This window comes from Empidonax traillii, unplaced genomic scaffold (assembly GCF_003031625.1).
Source record: "Empidonax traillii isolate 1590-97213 ecotype Southwest subspecies unplaced genomic scaffold, ASM303162v1 scaffold15:size5535645, whole genome shotgun sequence".
Classification (NCBI taxonomy): domain Eukaryota; kingdom Metazoa; phylum Chordata; class Aves; order Passeriformes; family Tyrannidae; genus Empidonax; species Empidonax traillii.
Genome location: NW_020955208.1, coordinates 5,020,724 through 5,038,463, shown reverse-complemented (window position 1 = coordinate 5,038,463; position 17,740 = coordinate 5,020,724). Strand labels below are relative to the sequence as shown.

The 17,740-nt window shown below is 42.0% G+C and overlaps 1 protein-coding gene across 1 annotated transcript in view; it reads left to right on the top strand.

Moving 5' to 3' along the window:
• Positions 1-17,740, top strand: part of SLC1A7 (solute carrier family 1 member 7) — a 43,547-nt gene that overhangs the window by 3,094 nt on the left and 22,713 nt on the right. The window contains exon 3 of the mRNA XM_027894653.1: positions 10,021-10,236. Within this exon, the coding sequence (XP_027750454.1) occupies positions 10,021-10,236 (216 nt within the window). The remainder of the gene's footprint in view (positions 1-10,020; positions 10,237-17,740) is intronic.

Sequence of the window (17,740 nt, the reverse complement as noted above, 5' to 3'; positions counted from 1 at the left end):
TCCAAGTCCAGAGTTTATTTTGGAGGGTTGTAGCAGAAGTAAAATGTGGTAACTGTGTGGGTCAGAAGACTGACAATAGACTAGAAAATCTTGCACTTACAGGCCACTAGCACAGATCCAGCCTTATACAGAAATGCCTGAAGATTTGTACTTTCCTTCTTGATCTGATAGAGAGTAAAACAGGACCTTTGCAGATTGTATCCATTAGGAATGAGGAAATTATGATATAGTTATCTATCTATATATATAGGTATCTCTGAATGGTGTTTAATTTAAAAGTTCCTGTAAGCAGAAGAAATCAGTTGAACAACATGAGACTGTTTCTTCAATGGACAGTTCCTTGTTTTACTCACCTCTGTCCCAGCACCTGGAAGTGCTGTATCCCACAGCTCCCACACCTGTTCTGATGTCTCCTGTCACCCATGGTCTTACTTTTTCTTTTCTCACAGACAGAAAAATCTTGGAAAAGTAAACACCACCCATTAGGCTGGTTACATAAACAAGCTTCGCAGCATCATAGAACGACTCTGAAATAACTATATATTTACTGCACCCATCCTCTGCCTGAGCTTCAGCCCTGCTCACACCTATTAGCATCCCCTGTGTCTCACATATAGAGTTTGCTTTTCTCAATGATGAGGACAGGTACCCACACAACAGAGGATGCCACTTCTGTTAGCGACACAAATTTAAACATCTGTGACAAACAGTCTGACAGATTGTGTCTGCCCTGGGGATACTCAGTAGTGGGCTGTTACAAACTTTTAAACCTGGTAGTTACCAGATGTGCAGTGCTATATGTATAAACATAGGATACTGTTCTTAAACCTGGGAATGGGAATATTACGAGAAGTGAGAGAGAAGCCAAATCTGAATTCATAGTTTCACATTTAGGCACTGCCTGAGCTCTTACTGCAGTTGGACAGGGAGATGTCCTCAACAAGCCTGAAATATCAGCTGCAGGAGATCTGAAGTTCCCTGATTCTCTCTGGGACAGTGCCTTCGATCCTCATTCGACAGCTGCAGTGCAAATAGGACATTTTCTTCCTTACATAAATCTCAGGTTTTCTCTCAGGCGTGGCACAGGTGCCTCCCAGTGCATCCTGCCGCGTGAATTCTGAGATGTTGAGAAAACCGCGGGGCCGAGTCTGCAGACGGTTTGTTCCACCTTTCCCTGCCCCTCCTGCGCTCCCCGGCGCGGGCGGAGGCCGGGGCTGCCACATCGCCCGCGGCCACCAGGCGGCTCCGCGGGGACACTCCCCAGGAAAGAAATTCCCGTCTCCCTCTCCATTCGGAGGTGCCGGAGAGCCCGCAGGGCATGGCCGGGGCTGGCTCCCAGCGCTGCAGAGCTCAGGGCAGGCACAGCCACCACGGGCATCAGACACAAGTGCAAAACGTGCGTGCTGCAGGCGTGGGAGGGAGGCTGCAGAAGAGGCAGGGCTTGCAGCCCCCGGTTCTTTTTCAAGCTCACACTGGAAGCCCACATAGATTTCTCTTCTGCATTCAACATGCAGTTTGACAGACATTACAGGAACTCTTTTGGAACCTTCCATCCCCTCTGCGTATTTTTTTACAATTAATTACAATGTTATTAGTAAGGGCTCTCACAGACATTGTGTTTGACTACACAAGCCTCGCTTCTTCAGAAAAGCAGGCTGAAGGCAGAGTTACACAGGCTTACACCAGCTGAACCTACTGAGTTCTCTTTGTCCTGTATGTCTACTTATATACATAATAGAAAGCTGCATCCTTTATTTCAGCACCCTCCTTGTTTATATGATTAAGTTTTTATCTGGCAATAGGTAAAGGGCTGAGTTTTCAACGGCTATGATTAGCAGTAAGCAGTGAGAGTGCTTGTGGGAAAGAACTGTCAGGGCAGACTTGAACTGTTCAGCTGGTTACCCCAGTGAATATCTGCTTTGGAGAAAGCAGTTTGTTTTCCTAAGATTATGATGATTATTAATTTCATATTTATTTACCACCAACCATTTTCTAGATATTTAAGAAGTAATCAGAAGCAAAGACTTTATCCTTTTCCATGGGCAGACCTTGTTAAAGAACTATTGTTCCCTTTATAGTTAAAGCTAAAACCCTGACTTGACCTGTATTTGTTAATTTATAAAGCTTGTTCCTCTGAGTATGTTGTGCCTGATACAAGCAAGTGATTTTATATTTATTCAAAGGCTCACTTGGGGGTAGTAATAACTATTGGTTACTATTGTAGTTTTGTTGATGAATTAAATACGATATGCTAAATATAGAACTGTGTTTCTTTAAGGGGATTCCTGTCCATAATGCCATCAGTTCTGGTAATCCCTCATCCTTCTGCTCAGATTCCCGACTTGGTGATTCTTACTCACGCTGTTAAAGCCTGGTATTTAATTAGAAACTACTCCCTTATAGTACTGTTTTCCCCAAATATTTTTTTCCACAGCTCTCTGCTTTGGGGAACACAGTGGCATTTTTACACCCCACTAATGACAAACATTGCTCATTGTGTTCTGATGGAATTCTGCCACTGGCCGCACTGGGCTGTACCAAACTTTGCCTCTCTGAGCTCATCAGTTACATCTGGAGAGTTGAGAATTGTGTAAACTGTGCAAGAGGACGTGGGGACGCTGTGGGTGCAGGCTGGGATGCTGTGGGTGCAGGCTGGAGGTGCTGTGGGTGCAGGCTGGAGGTGCTGTGGGTGCAGGCTGGGATGCTGTGGGTGCAGGGAGCTGTGAACCCCCTCATCCTGGGAGCCAAGCTGGTGACTCTGGTGCCACGGCATCAGCAGGGCTTTGTGTCCAGGCTCTCCTGCCAAGGACTAATGTGGCTTCCAGACCTGCCTGGGCAGCTCAGAGCAAAGGCACAGAGTTCATGCATGTCTGTGCAGACATACCCTAAATAACTTCACAGCAGCTGTATATTCTTTGGGAGTCCAGGGCTGGGTTAAAATAACTCTGTGAGACAGGCTTGGTTAGGTTGTGTTTTGTGTTGTTTTCTTTGTTGTCAGCCATAGGTGAAACTGGTAATCCACCACAGACTGGAGATTGTTTGTCTGTTTTACTACTTAAGCTTACCAATTGTTAGGGATGAAAGGTTTGACCCAAACCCTCAGAGACCACTACTGAAATCTGCAATCTGAAACTTCTGTCATGATTATAAACCAGTGCCTGGTATGGTCAGTATAATATCCATTCAGAAGGAAAACAGAGATGTCTAAAAGGCTATTTAAATGAAGAGGACAGCCAACATTAATTCACTCAATAATACTGGGTTTACATGAATTACAATATGTGCAGTACTATTTCTTCTTATACATCCTTGGCACTAAAAGGTACTTTCTGTGTTGCCTTGACAAATTCACATAATTTACCTGGAGACTGAGTGGGAAAGGATAGATAACATAAGTTTCTGCTCAGGTTTGGTTTGGTCTTTTCTGCTATGTGTGAGCTAAACTATCCCCTCTGGTTGTTATTTCCCAAATACCAGTCACTCTGTTCTTATCCTTGTGCAGCTGCCAAAGTGGGGCCTATTTAAAAGACAAGGAGATGTGGCACTTGGGGACATGGTTTAGTGGGACTTGGCAGTGCTGGGGGAACAGTTGGGCTTGATGATCTTAGAGGGCTTTTTAAATCTAAACACTTCTCAGATTCTATAATCGAGTGGAACCAAATTTATGCACTGTATTATCTGGTGAGGTGTTGAGGAGCAGCTGCCAAATGCTGCCTCTGGGTCTCTGAAGGGTTTTATGATGTACCAAAGCAGATGCATTTTTCCATAGAATTAAATTTCTTGGGGAACACAGGGCTTTTTTCTTCACATTACTGGACTCCGGACTTTCCCCTCTATTTCACCTGTGATAGAAAAATATTGGCACTTGGGAATAGGCCTTTCCTAATAGAGGAAGTATGCTGGGTTGGTATGGGGAAACATGGAAAACCTGTGGGGTACCTGAGTGATAACATAAAGTGTGTTCAGCATCCCATTTCTGAACTACCTGTAATGTCTATCACTGTAATATAGATAAAAATAAAAATACATTTCACCCCAGTGAGAACAAGCTGTTAAGCCCTTTCCTAGGATGCACAATCTGCAGTCTTATTGTGGAGAAAGTCATTCTAGAGGTGTGAGAGGGGATAAATATATTTACTTTTGGAGTAAGTAAAAGAAAAACCATAGTTGGATGAAACTGGGAGAGAAGGATTACCCAAAGGTAAAAAGAAGATCTGGTCAGAAAGCAATCTCTCTTGACACCATTATACTACTTTAAATTCTCCATATTGCTATTGTGTTCCAGAACTGATGTCAGATGACCCCAAAAGTCCTCCTTTGAGATTGCTTCGGCTTCTTATTTAAACCTTATTAAGAATGTCCATGCCTTGGACATCTTCAGAAGTTTCTCCACATTATCATCTGGAACATTATCAACGCTCTTAGCTGTGTTTAAGAGTATTAAGTTTAATGCTCAGGTCAGATACTGTTTTCTGATCTTTTCTTTTGCTTGAGCAACCCAGATGTCCAAACTGTTCCAATGAAAAATGACATGTTGCAGTTGTTGTGCATGTTGTGATGACAAAATTGGACCAGCTCATCACAAATTATTTAGGGAGTGTCAGTAGGGATGCAGTGATGTGCAACAGAAATCTGTGGTCACAGAGTGAATGGGTGTGGAAAGCACTGAAGTGATTACAAATGGGTATGAACTGTTTGTGACTTGACAGAATTTTTCTGTAGTCCTCTGAGAGCTCTAAAATACTTAGTGTCTCACCAAGGAATGGGGATGACGTGGAGCTTGAGGGGCTGGCTGGATTCCCTCTGTTTCCTTAGGACAAAACCAATTGAATAACTCTGACATTTGTTTATAATCCAAATTTGTGTTTCAAATCCTTTTGCTCCTTTCTTAATCTAGAAACACTTCAAAGAACTGACAGAAGAGAAAAGCGAGTATTATTAAGATTCTTGGCTCTTTCCACCATCTGAAGCTGCACATGCATATTTAATAGATAATTTAGTTTTGTTTGCATCCTGACCTTTAAATTTAGGAAATTCCTTTTTATTTTTTTTTTTTTCAATCAGAACAGCTAAAGTCAACAAGCCAGCCTGGGTTGTGCAAGAACTATACCACAATCTCCTTTATCAGTCAGTGATCAAAGGTCACTGTTCATCCCTTCCAGCACCCAGAGATGTATCACAGCAGCCTCACATGCAGGTGACAAAACAGCCATTGGACATCAGCCCTCACTGTGTGCTGTACAAAGTCCTGCCTTGTTTACATTAGTCCATAAAAACAGATTTCCTATTGCACATGAAAAATCTGGCAGGATTTTTGGCTATACATGTCAGTTTGTCAGTAATAGTTACAAGTGTTAGATGAGAAGGAAAAGGAGATCACAACATTTTGGGTGGAAAATAAAACTCTTATTGTTTTATACAGCAATTTAAAAACCAAAACCTCAAAACGCTGCATTTTATGACATATTATAAATGTAGATGGGTTTCCTTCATTGCATCCATCTGTAAAATTAGACACAGTCACTGCAAACTGTGTATTGCAGACAGCAAGACCTTCTTGATATTTTTTTTGCCCGAAGATCAAGAGCCAGATGTTCCATCACATCTGACACCTCTGGGCTTCCACTGTGCTCAGTAAAATAGTTTTATACTGAGGCTCTAAAAGTGCTGTTTATGACTGATAATCTAAGCATACAGCAACGGCTGCAACAGTCCTGTTTGTATTTGGGGATTTTTTGAGCTTAGACATCATTTCATTTATATGGAGATAACTAAACTTTAAAAAAGCTGTTTGCTACTACTTGATTTGCAAAGGAGATAAACCTTAGTAGCCCCCTGGATCTCCAGGAGGATCCTAGACCTCTCAACTCCTTTGAAAATCACGCTGTGATAATACAAAACTTTTAATAATACGTGGGATTGGTGATCACTCCACTGACAAGGGACCATGACAGTGCCCTTAAATAAAATGCCTTAATTTCTCTGCTTCCTTGTCTGTAAAATGGAGACACTGCCTTCCTGCATGAGCAGAGGTTGCATTAGCCAAGCATTTCCAAATGATTAAATGGCTTGTGCTGTGGAAATGCACATTATCATCATGTTGAGACTCACAGGCACTGACCTTGACAGAAAGGTGAGCACCAGCCTGCCTGCATGAGCAACAGCATTAGTGAAGCAGCACTTCACTTTCATGAGGCTCAACTGTCATGTAATCATCTCTAATGTGGCTGTTGGAGGCACTTCCCAGCCTCACTGGGAGAACTTGCTCAGGAAGGTCTTTTCCAGGGATGCAATTACAAAATGAGAATGGGAGGGAGGGGACGGGATGAATGAAAACAAACATCATTCTAGGAACAACTGCTGGTGGTTAATACTTGACCATTACTTCTTGACAGGATTAATGTCTTTCTAATCACACTAATCCCTTCTGATAACTTTATCCATAATCCATCTATTTCAAAGCAACATCCAGATGGCTTCTGGTGGAGAGGAAGACAAAATAAACATGCAGAATGGGGTCCTAACGGCAGCTTCTTGTATTGTCCCTTTCTGGGGATATAGGTTTTGATCTTGTGACAGGCCAAAAAATGTGCTTTTATTAGGGAGCAAGAGAAAAAGCTAGAGAATTGCAGAGGAGATAGAAAGTTCTAATTTTATTTGTAAATAAAATACCTCATTGGTACTCTGATGCTTAACGGCGACAGCCAGAACAAGCCTAGAGGTGCTCAACAGGGTTTAGCTCCTTGTTTGCCCAGGACTAATTAGATTTCCAAGATATTGGAAAGAATTCCATTGCTCCTTCTGTCAAAAATGACCAATGTTTTAAACAATGTAGTAACTAAATTACATTTGTAATCAGTCCTGGAATTGATCAGGCCTTCCCCTTTCCTTTAGACTTGACAGTTTCTTTTCCATCCAAGCTAAGAAATGGTCTCTGAACATGAAATTCCAATTTTGCGGGCTTTTTTTTTTTTTTTTTTTTTTTTTTTTTTTTTTTTTTTTTTTTTTTTTTTTTTTTTTTTTTTTTTGCTAGACTAATTAAATGAGTGAGATATACTGTAATTATTAGCTGCAGATTGTTTTTTGTCGTCCTAATCCTGTTTTGTCCATTTGGCAATCATTAAAACATGTTATGGAAGCTACACATGAATCATATGTGTGGAAGCTACTTAGCTACATAGGAGCTCAAATGACTTCACTCTGTGAATCAAATATCTGACCTGTTATTTCATGCCTAACCAGATTCTGAGGCTTGACAAGAATTAAAGGTAGGCTGGCTTTCATTCCAGTGTGTTTCATGAGAGTCTAGTAGTGGAATCTGTGGGAATATCTTTTTTCTGTCTTAGAAGAAGCTTGGGGAATTGTTGGGAAGTTTTTACATAGCCAGGGTTGTCTGATGAAAATTAGACTTAAAGGGAAAACCTGAACAGGACACAGTGATCTCGACTGAAACCATCTGGAAGCTTATTCCTCCTGACTTCCCTGTTCCCTAGGAACAAAGAAAAGTAATTTTTCTTGTCATTCTTTCCCTACGTTGTGTGAATGTTAGAGCTCAAGTCCTGCAGTGAGACGTTCCTGTGATGTAATTGTGGATCACTTGCTCATACAATAACTGTGATAACCAATATGCTTCCTCATCTTTATGTCTGTTCCTTCGAACACCAAAAATGAAGTCAAATGAAAAAGAGTTAACGAGCGATTATTGTCTCATTCTGGTTACAGGCACTTCTTTCTGAAATGATTCTGAGCAGTTGTTTAAAATGACATGACCAGTGTTAGTGCCCAGCCTGTGGAGAACTGGTTCCAGTGGTCCCTTCCTAAAACTGAGCATTGCAGGCCATGGCAAACACAGAACTTTGTCTGACCCCAGCCCTTTGTTCATGTCTCACCGGTCACCCCACTGCACCTCCATAGTTAATTACTTTTGAGGACTTTCTCATCACAGCACGGACTGAGCATGACTTTATCTGGTGACAGGGTAATCTCATTACAGATGATGATCTTGTTAATGAATATCCCCAAGACAGAGCAATCTCATTATTAGCTCCCTCAGGATTTGTCACCTAAGAGCCAAGGTGTGATTAAATTTTAGCTGCACAGCATCCTCCCAAATCCTAAGGCCCTGCATCTTGAGGCTGAGGTAGCAATGCTAAAGGCACATGAACCACTGGGCACATTCAATTAGGATTTTTGTCCCTAAGTATACCTGGAAATACTTCTCAGGTGAGCAGTCAAGACAGGGTTCAGCTCTCTGTTCTGCAGAACAAACACAGTTTTGACGCAGTGGCATCAAGGACAGCAGGAACAGTGTGGCTTCCCCACACTGACAGTGGCTTCAGGGCAGTAGCAGAGAGGGCAGTGAGCTGTCTGTCCCTCAGCAGTGCCCTCTCCAAGGGATCACTGCTTGGTGTCCTGCCTACAACTCACACATCTGCTGGTCAACACTCAGGCCTTTGTACCACTGGTGTCACTGCCCTGAATAATGTATCTGTAAAGAACACTGAAAATTATTACCATGGAGAACAGCCAGCTAATTAAAAGCAACCTGATTTTAATTTCTATTTCTTTTTTTTTTTTTTCCCTGGGCAGGTTAGGGTGGAGTGGAACAGTCCGGTACAATACAGGTATCTGGTCTGGGCAGCAACGAATTGGCTCAATGGCCTGTGAAACCTCAGCCTGCTAGAACAGATCAGTCCTAGAAATCTAATAACAACACTGAGTTTTTTTAACACCAGACTGATACATTATTTTGAGATAAATGTATTTCACTCAACTTTTTTATCAAAAAAAAAAAAAAAAAGTTTTAGAATATTTACTCTCCTGTATGGACCCATCTAAGGGAAATTCCAAGGAACTAAGTAGAATTCCTACTACTGTATTTTTAGTATGTAGTCCTGTGTTTGCACACAGTGCTTTACAGACAGGCAGAATTTTTATCAAATACAATGATAAATGAGAGCAAAAATGCAAGGTTACAAGAGTGAGAGTTGTTGAGATGCTCACTTTCTGAATGATCCAAACCACAGTGCATCCCTGCTCCCACAGTGTTAACAGAACCCACGCTGGAGGAGAGATTGGCAGTGCAGAAAAGCAATACATTCTCTTAATTAATCTAGTGGAAAGCAGGAACCTGAGCACTAAATCCACCCATTTGATTTCATTAAATCTACTATAAAGGTTAAGCTGCACTTTAGCATCGGCTCCAGACAACCTCCCTCGGCAGAGTGAGGTCAAGGAGATCTCATTCAAGGAGGTGCAGCTTAGAAAATGTTTATGAGAAAAGGCCTGATAAATGGGTCTGCTTTGATGAGAAAACTGGACAGTAGGGCACACCAAGTAGTAAATGCAAGATTTTACTTCACTTGCACTTTTCCTGAGATGTATGCTTTGGAGAGTTCACAGACAAGTGTTCAAAGTTAAATCTCAGTTTAAAGCCCCCTAATGAAGCAAAATTATAGTGTGCTTTGAATTGATTTAGAAAGGAAAAAAAGTATTCTTTTAGGTAAAGAGAGTGTGACAAAATTGCTCCTTGGTGTTTTTAATCTCGAAGTTGTGGTCGTACCTCACACAGGAAGGGGTGAGGGGGTTGATCAGATTTCCCTCAGAGGTCCCTTCAAACCTGAAGTATTGTATGATTCTATAAATTTATTTGTAGAGTTTCATACCTAGGTTTTTCTGACTGACTCTTGCCACTGCTCCTGTGAACTGAGCCATGACATGAAATAATAGCTTATGTAAAACTGTCCCTCAAATTCCAGGAACAGCTAGCAGGATTTAATCCCCACATGGGCAGCCAGAGCTTGCAGGTTCCTTCAAGCAACCCAGAATTCCCACGGCAACTGGGAAACCCTCCTTTAGACACAGAGGATGCAGTTTAGTGTTCCTGGCAAGCTTCTAAAAGCACTGACGTGTAGGCAATCCTAAGGGAAGCAGGTAGACTGGAATAATTAGGAAATTAGGCTTTCAGCTGCATTAATGTGATGCACAAGACACAATCTGTGATGTGTTCCCTTCCCACAGCTTGATGTCTGGGCTGGCAGCCCTGGATGCCAAGACTTCCAGTCGATTGGGGATCATAACCGTCACTTACTACCTGTGGACAACGTTCGTGGCTGTGATTGTGGGAATAATTATGGTGTCCATTATCCATCCTGGTGGAGCAGCACAGAAGGAGAGCACTGAGGAGGGCGGGAAGCCCATCATGAGCTCTGCAGATGCTCTGCTGGACTTAATCCGGTAACGACATTCATTCTTTCTGCTTTCTGAACAGAACATTTTGTACATAACTGCAGGAGGAGCAGTGGCCTCAGAATAAATTCTGAATTCGAGAATGAACATTTTGCTTAAATGTGGAAAACAGTAGATTTCAGAAGATGACTTTCAGGTTATCAGATGTTTATACTGGCTGTTTCTAGTAAAATTTAAATGAATGGCCACCAATTAACAACACTGGAGCAGGTGTTTTATACTCCACAGAATTCCATGTAGCCTGTGGACCTCCCCATCAAATCTATTATTAACATCAGGAGAGGAGTTAATTTAAATGAGGCCAGAAGGTCATAATAGACAAAACCTTAAATATAAGGGCTGAAATCCACATTTTCCAGAAAATAATTCTTAAAAGTGCTTTTACAACTGCTCGTAGCAACTCCCAGATAAAGGAAATGATTAGAAAGACCCTGTTGTGGATTACTTTTTCTGCTTTGTGGCTTTTTCTTATTTGTTTTACTTTGGCTGGTTGTTGTTTTAGAGAGGCATGAGGGCACTGTTGGATTTTGGCAGAGTATCCCTCTTTGTGGACCTCTATCCTTTTGGGTGCTAGAGAGATTAATTTCCTGACTGACCACAGTATGTGCCTCAGATTTATTTTGCTCGTGCAGAAAGACCAAGCTTGCCTTTGTTTGGTAGTCCCTCAAGTCAGTGATCTCACACTACAGTGGGCAAGGGCTTCTAGGCCAAGGCTGTGTCTGAAGCACAAAGAATTCTCTTCAGAGTTCAACTTCCAGAAATTAAAAATGTTGCACAGTTTGTCTTTCAAAAACCCAAATTCCTGACCCTGACAGCATGTCAGCACACAAATACTTTATTTACATTTACTAGGACCTCAAATCAGAAGGAACTGTGAGAAAAAGCTTATAACAATGGTTTTTTTTCTCCTCCAAGTTGCATTTAGCCAAGCCACCTGTACTTTATCAATGTCTTACTGTGAATGGGCCAAATGATTTTGATCATGAAGCAGCAGCTGAGAGCACTCTCTTTTGTAGCTTTCCATAAATCCACCATTCTCATCTGCAATGCGAAGATGCCCCTTCGTGGCATCTCTATCTCCCCAGTGACTTTGCCATGATGGAAATGTGCAGTGGAATTCACACACGTCAGTCTGTGACATCATGTTAAGTCACATCATTCTGTTTCTGCTCCACACAGGACTGTAATTCCTACACCAAGAGGAAGGCCCTGAGCGAGTTACAGGAGCTTTGAATCCCTTAGGATGACAGACTAGCATAAGTAAAAGAGAATCTAAGAAAAATGTAACCTTAATGATTGTCTTCATAGTGGCAGTGTTTGGAGACCATTTCTGGCGTGCTGAGCTAGAAGTCCTTGGTCTTGGACAACTAAAGGCACAGCAGGACATATAGTCACAATGTCACATCCAAACTGATCTTACATGTCTGTTTGGGAAGGGTCTCCCTCACCACAGGTTCCATCCCTTTTCTCACACCAGCCCAGTTGCCTTTTGAGAGTCAGAATAAGCTTGTAATGGAGATGAGTCAGACAGAAAGTAATTTGGGTTTTTAAAATCTAAATTGAATTCTGTGGTATAGTATTTGTATGAAACAACCAAATCTGTGACTGGAACCCAGGACCTGAGTTATAATCTCATCTCTCACGTCTGTCTGGCTCATCCCTGTACATCAGGGGTGTGGTGGGGAGATCTGGGAACATTTTATTCCACTGAGCCTCACTGCAGGTAACACACCATGTCCTGATAGAAATATCTGCAACCACCATCTATAATTTCACTTCCTACAACATTTACCTGAGCAAAGGATAACAGCTTGCACACACATTTCAGGTATTCAACTGTCCAACCAGGCATGTGCTTTTTAGACTGCAAAACCTTCAATTCTTCCCTGGTTTGGGCAGGTGTCAACAGTTACAGGTCAACAAGCCAATTCCATCAGCAAAGGTCCAAAAGATAGAATAAAGCTCACTCTCCTCTTGCTGTGCTCAGCAGCTGTCACAGCTGCAATCCTTCCACCCCCAGCGCACAAACGGATGGCTTTTATTCCTCCACGACAGAAATAACCACATTTACTAAATAAAAAAATAAGAGCACCACAAATGTGGGGAATGGGCTTTCAGCCCAGGCAAACACGAGGGGTGAAATTCTGGCTCTGCCCAAGTCAGTCGCAAAACTCTTAAATATCTCTGTGGAAGTCTGGATTAAATGTAATGATGTATCTGCTGGTTTGAGCTAGAAAAGCTGATCCCTTAGCTCAATGGTAAATCACTTCCATTCACAGCTGGAGACCATCTCATTCGGCCCAGATTGGCTTATCTTCTCAATTCATTAATTTCCCCTCGATTTATCAATTGCACATGTGCCCAGAAGTTTACACAGGAAACATCTGCTATTCTGCAAATGAAGAATGCAAAGTGTGCAAGTGGAGAGATGATATATGTGACATAATTGTGGGGTTTACTTTTAAAAGCAGGAATCTTGGCACAGGGATACATTTATTCACCCTCATTGATTACAGATTTGAAGCCACTTTGAAACAATGAAATATGTTACTATTTCTTGTGATGATATGACATTGTCAGGTCTGGAATTTTTGGCAGGAAGGATGTTGCTAGAAATTGAATTTCTTGAATTTTTGAGTGAGGATTTTGCTTTTAGACACGGTTTAAATCAGAAATTAAAGAATCTACTAACTCAGCAATAAATGAAACAAACAAACAAAAAAAACTAGTGCAGACCCTCATGGTTATTCTCAGCACCTGCAACACCAATCAATAACCACATGATTATTATTATGCATTATTTTGCAGATGGTGCTTCCCCTGCATATTTATTTGTCCATTATGTTAAAAAAACCCCAACCCATCAATAAACCCTGCACTGTATACAACTTGAGGAGATCACATTGACACTGTGCTGCACAACCCTGAAATGGCTCTAAACCTCACACCAACCAGGAAATACAGAACCTCATCAACATTCTGAATTTCATGCCTCAAAAAATGTATCCACAATTCAACCATTCCTGTCCACTCTAAACAGCAGGACTTGAAAAACTTCCTTTCTAAAGGGACCCCCAGGAGGTTGGGGACAAACCTATGGATGTGACCCTGCCCCTACTGATTTCCTCCTGGATTTATCCTGGACACAGAGGCCACTGATTGCAGCACAACACAAGTGTTCTCAGCATTCAATTAGCATTGATACCTAAAATCTTTACCGCTGCTTTGGCCTTAAATGTCTGAATTCCTGCTCTAATTGGATCCATCTTTAAAGCAAACCACACGTTCTGCTGTCTTGTGGAAGGTGGTTTACCCTTGTACCTGTGCAGGAGCTGCTGCTCTGAGGATGCTCCTCTTTAGCTGCCACTTTATTCCTACACTGAGACACACACAAAAAACTTCCCTCATTTTATTCAGGGCTCCAAGTGTGAGCACTGCAAGGCCTATGAAAGTACATTTTCATCCATATGTAAAGCTGTAAATCCTCAGGCTAAGGATCACCCTGTCCTCTTTAAGCACGTGGTGCTTTATGAATTTTTATGGCTTTATTCTCCTGGTGTGCAATATTTCTGTGAGGTAGGTAAGGGCCACTTTCCTTTCCTAGCTACAGAGCCAAAACATATGGAAAAGAAATTACCTCCCTGAGGATTGTTCAGAGAAATCCGTGAGGGCAGAGGAAATATTCCCAGCTCATTCAAGACGTAGTAGGGGTCTTGTTCTAGGATTGTGGCTTTTGGGGCACCTCAATAGCAATTGCAATGAATTAATACACTTTTATCTTCTTTCTCATGGGTGAATTATTGAAATTAACTTTGTACTATGTCCCTAAAAATAAAAGGGTGAACTTTTAGTAGCGTCTTGTGAGTTAAAAAATTAAGAAAGGCAAGATACCCTTTTTTTTTAAGTAATTCAAATTTTGAGCGTTTTATTCAATAGGTCAAAAAGGGATATACTTACAGAAACAATGTTCAATTTAAAATATTTGGTTTTTCTAATTCTGTAGCATACATTCACCTGACTAGGAGAACAGAAAATGCCCATAATTTGGGGACAAACATTTGTAAAACTAGACCTCTGAGTCAGGACCACACTGTTTACATTAGCAGTAAACATTTCCACTACATCCACTACATCTGTTACCTTTGGTTTAGAAGGGCAAGTCCTTCTAAGGGAGTGAAATCAGGAACACCTGCATTTGTCACCAAGGGAAACAAAATCTGGCTTATGAGATAAAGCGAGCAAACACCATAAACAGTCACAGGAGGAAAGAAATCCCAGCAACATCGGGGTTCCAGCCCTGCTGTTTTATATAAGGCTGACTGCAAACCTGGGCACCGACAGGTGCAAGGTTAACACACATTTTTGGTTTCTCTCCAGTCTAACAGCATGAGCTCACAAGCTCCTTCAGTTCAAAAGCTCCAAATAGAACAATTCAGTGATTTCAGTCAGGATCAAATCCCACCTTAACCCACGACAAATACATTTGTGCATTTCTGAAGTTCCCTGGAGGAAGAAGTCAGAGCCTTTTATCACTGAATATTCAGGATTGCATCCAATTTAATAGCAGGTACCCGGAAACTCAATCTGGCTTAACCAAGAGAGGTTTTATTTTTATACCATTAAGAGTAAGAACAGGATATAAACACTGTAGGGGATTTATGCTTTCAGGGGAATCCTGAGCACTCTTTAAAATCACTTCCTTTCCCTTTTTTTCAAGCTAAGGGCTATATTCTATTTTATTGAAATTGTGTTTCTTGAAAACAGGGCAGGAGAAACCCAATATCTGCTGCAGTTTGGAAAAAGTCCAGGCTGTGCAGTACAAGAAATCACATTTTAGACATTTTAAAATGTTTACAACTGAAGACTGCATTGTATGTACACACAATAAGATATTCAAGAGTGCATTAAATGACCCAGGTTCAAATGATGAAAGAACTTTTTGAAATAACTATGCTGTACACTAATGTGTCTTTTGCCAAAAGCCACTGTGTGCTATGACAGAAACATTTATCTGTCCCTTATGGCAAACTACCATTTTTTACTCATTTCAGATTGCCAGATTTCTCTTGTCTCCCCAAACCAGGCTCTGCACTGTGACCAGGTGTTCCCTTCTGCTGAATTTTTAAGTGTTCAATTTGCACAAGAGCCTGAACCTCAAGTATTTACAAAGGACTCTGGAGCCTCTAAAAACGTGGTTCCTATTTGACACAAAAGGAAACCCACATGGAAAAAAGATCATTCCATGATAAAAACAACACTGGGGAGATGGACTAAGAAGCAGATCCTGCTCTCTGGTCAGGAGGCCTTTGTCCCAGAGGGGGAGTGCACAGGGCCAGGAGTTAAAACTCCATTAGGAAAGCTTCAGCCTTGAAGGGGAACAAATTGTCCATCCTCCTGACAATTGGCCTGGCCATCTTCCAATGTTAACATAGACTTTTTAGGAGATAACTTTGCCTTGCTGAAACCACGGTGGAAATGCGTGGGCCTGTCATGTTAGCTTTGATGTGACTCAGCCTTTTCCAGATTCCTGAAGATGTGAGGTACTTGTGGTTGCAACCCAAAGAATGATTATCTTAGAAAGACATAGCTCTGCTGGGGCTGTGTCAGGACCTTTTCTTTCACAGGCAGCACGGTAAGAAGGTTCACCCTCTCTTACTGGACTAAAATGCCACGCAGCCCTCAGGACAGATGAAAAGTTCATGCGTTCGGCAAATTATTCCACAATTTGAGTTCTGCTCTGATTTTCAAAAAAGACGAGCAAGACAAAATGGCTTAGACCTGATTAGTGATTTCTCTGCATTCTATTAATACTTTTTATCACCGTAACGAGGATTTAAATGCCTCATTAATTCTGCAAAAGCCTTTTTTGATTCTTTTAGCAGGAGGTAGCATGATTGATACTGTGAAATGAGATGAGGCACTGAAGGTGACTTCTGATGTGCAAGATGCTTTCTCCCATGGCCCTGTGATAGGTCATTTGTTCAGTATTCCCAGATTAAATGCTGCCCTCTCTTTCAGGAGTGCAAACCCTGCTAGAGCCCCCTGACACCAGCAGGAAAGTATTTCAGATGTGTATCTGTATGACTAAGGACAGGATTTGGGGCTCCTGTCTAACAGTAGTCAGGTTTTCTACACAGCTGAAATCATGCAGAGGACGTCAAAAGTAAATGAATTTTTGAGATTAGGATAATGCCACTGAGAAGGACCTCAGTGTATAGTAAACAGGAACCACAGTGCTGTTCATTTGTGGAAAAATTTGAAAACTTCACAGTTGTCATGTGAAGCTCTTCAGAATCCCTTTTTGTTCTCTCTGTACCCTTGCTATGTATAGTGATGGGGTAAGGTCTCAAAAACTTAAATATCAGGATACTGTTAAATTCTCAACCTTGAAACAATGTTCCTGCAAGCTCAGCTACGCTCACTCACATTTGAGAGCAGCGTCCAAAGCTGCTTCATGCCCAGTGCAAATATAGGCCAATAAATATTATGAGGACACATACGTAGCAAAGACCCAGTCTGGTGGCTTTAATTCCACAGCGTGGGAGACTGCAGCCAGACTGTCTGCTGTGGCAGGGATTAGGTGCTGATAACATCAGAGTCTGAGAGCAAAACCAGATTGCTCTGCAGAGCACTGAGTGCCAGAGGGAAGGGGTGTTCTGAGGCAAGGAAACAACATCTGCCATACCTGGGGCTGCTCTTAGAGCCACTGGCCTAGTTTCTCACTGGAAAGATCTGCTAGAGCTGAATGCTCTGAGTTAACAGATGTTGCAGTCAGGACTCAGTGTTTGAGATACTCAGTCGTATTACTGCAACCAGAATTCGGTCTGTTATTTCTAATAGAAGTTATCCAGGAGATGTCAAACAGAGACTACTGTAGCACCAGTAGCTGCAGGCAAATGTTCTTGGACAATTCAGCCAACAGTGCCCCAGGAACAGTTTAACAGTGCTGGTGTTTCTATCTCTATTGTAGCTCTCAGAGCCAGCCACCTTCTGCAGAGAGCAGGAGAGCTCCCACATCCTGGGGGCAGTGCCAAGGCACGGCCTGAGCTGAGAGGTGACTTCCTAGCACCATTCAGCTTCCTAAAGCAGCTGAAATTTAGAGGAGTAAAAATGGTCGACTGTGTTAATTCATAGGTTAGTTGTGGGAGACAATGGGAAAGGAAAGAGGACCTCCTGTTTTTGGCAGCATAAGGTACTAAGTAGTCCTGTGCCTAATGGGAAGCTGCACCCTCAGGCCTGCTGCTCAGACCAGGTGCTGTCTGTCCTTGAGACAAGTCTTTAGGATTTTCTCAACATCCACGGCTCCAAACTGCAGAACACACACTGCCACAGTAGTTCCATCTTCCATACACATAACTGGATACATCTTATCCCCCACACAACTAGGGAAGCCTCCCAAGTTTGCCGGTGGAAGGATGAGGCTGTGCCCACCAGCAGCCTGTGCTCACAGTGATTAGTGGGTCACTGAGCGCATGTGCTGCTGTCACAGCAG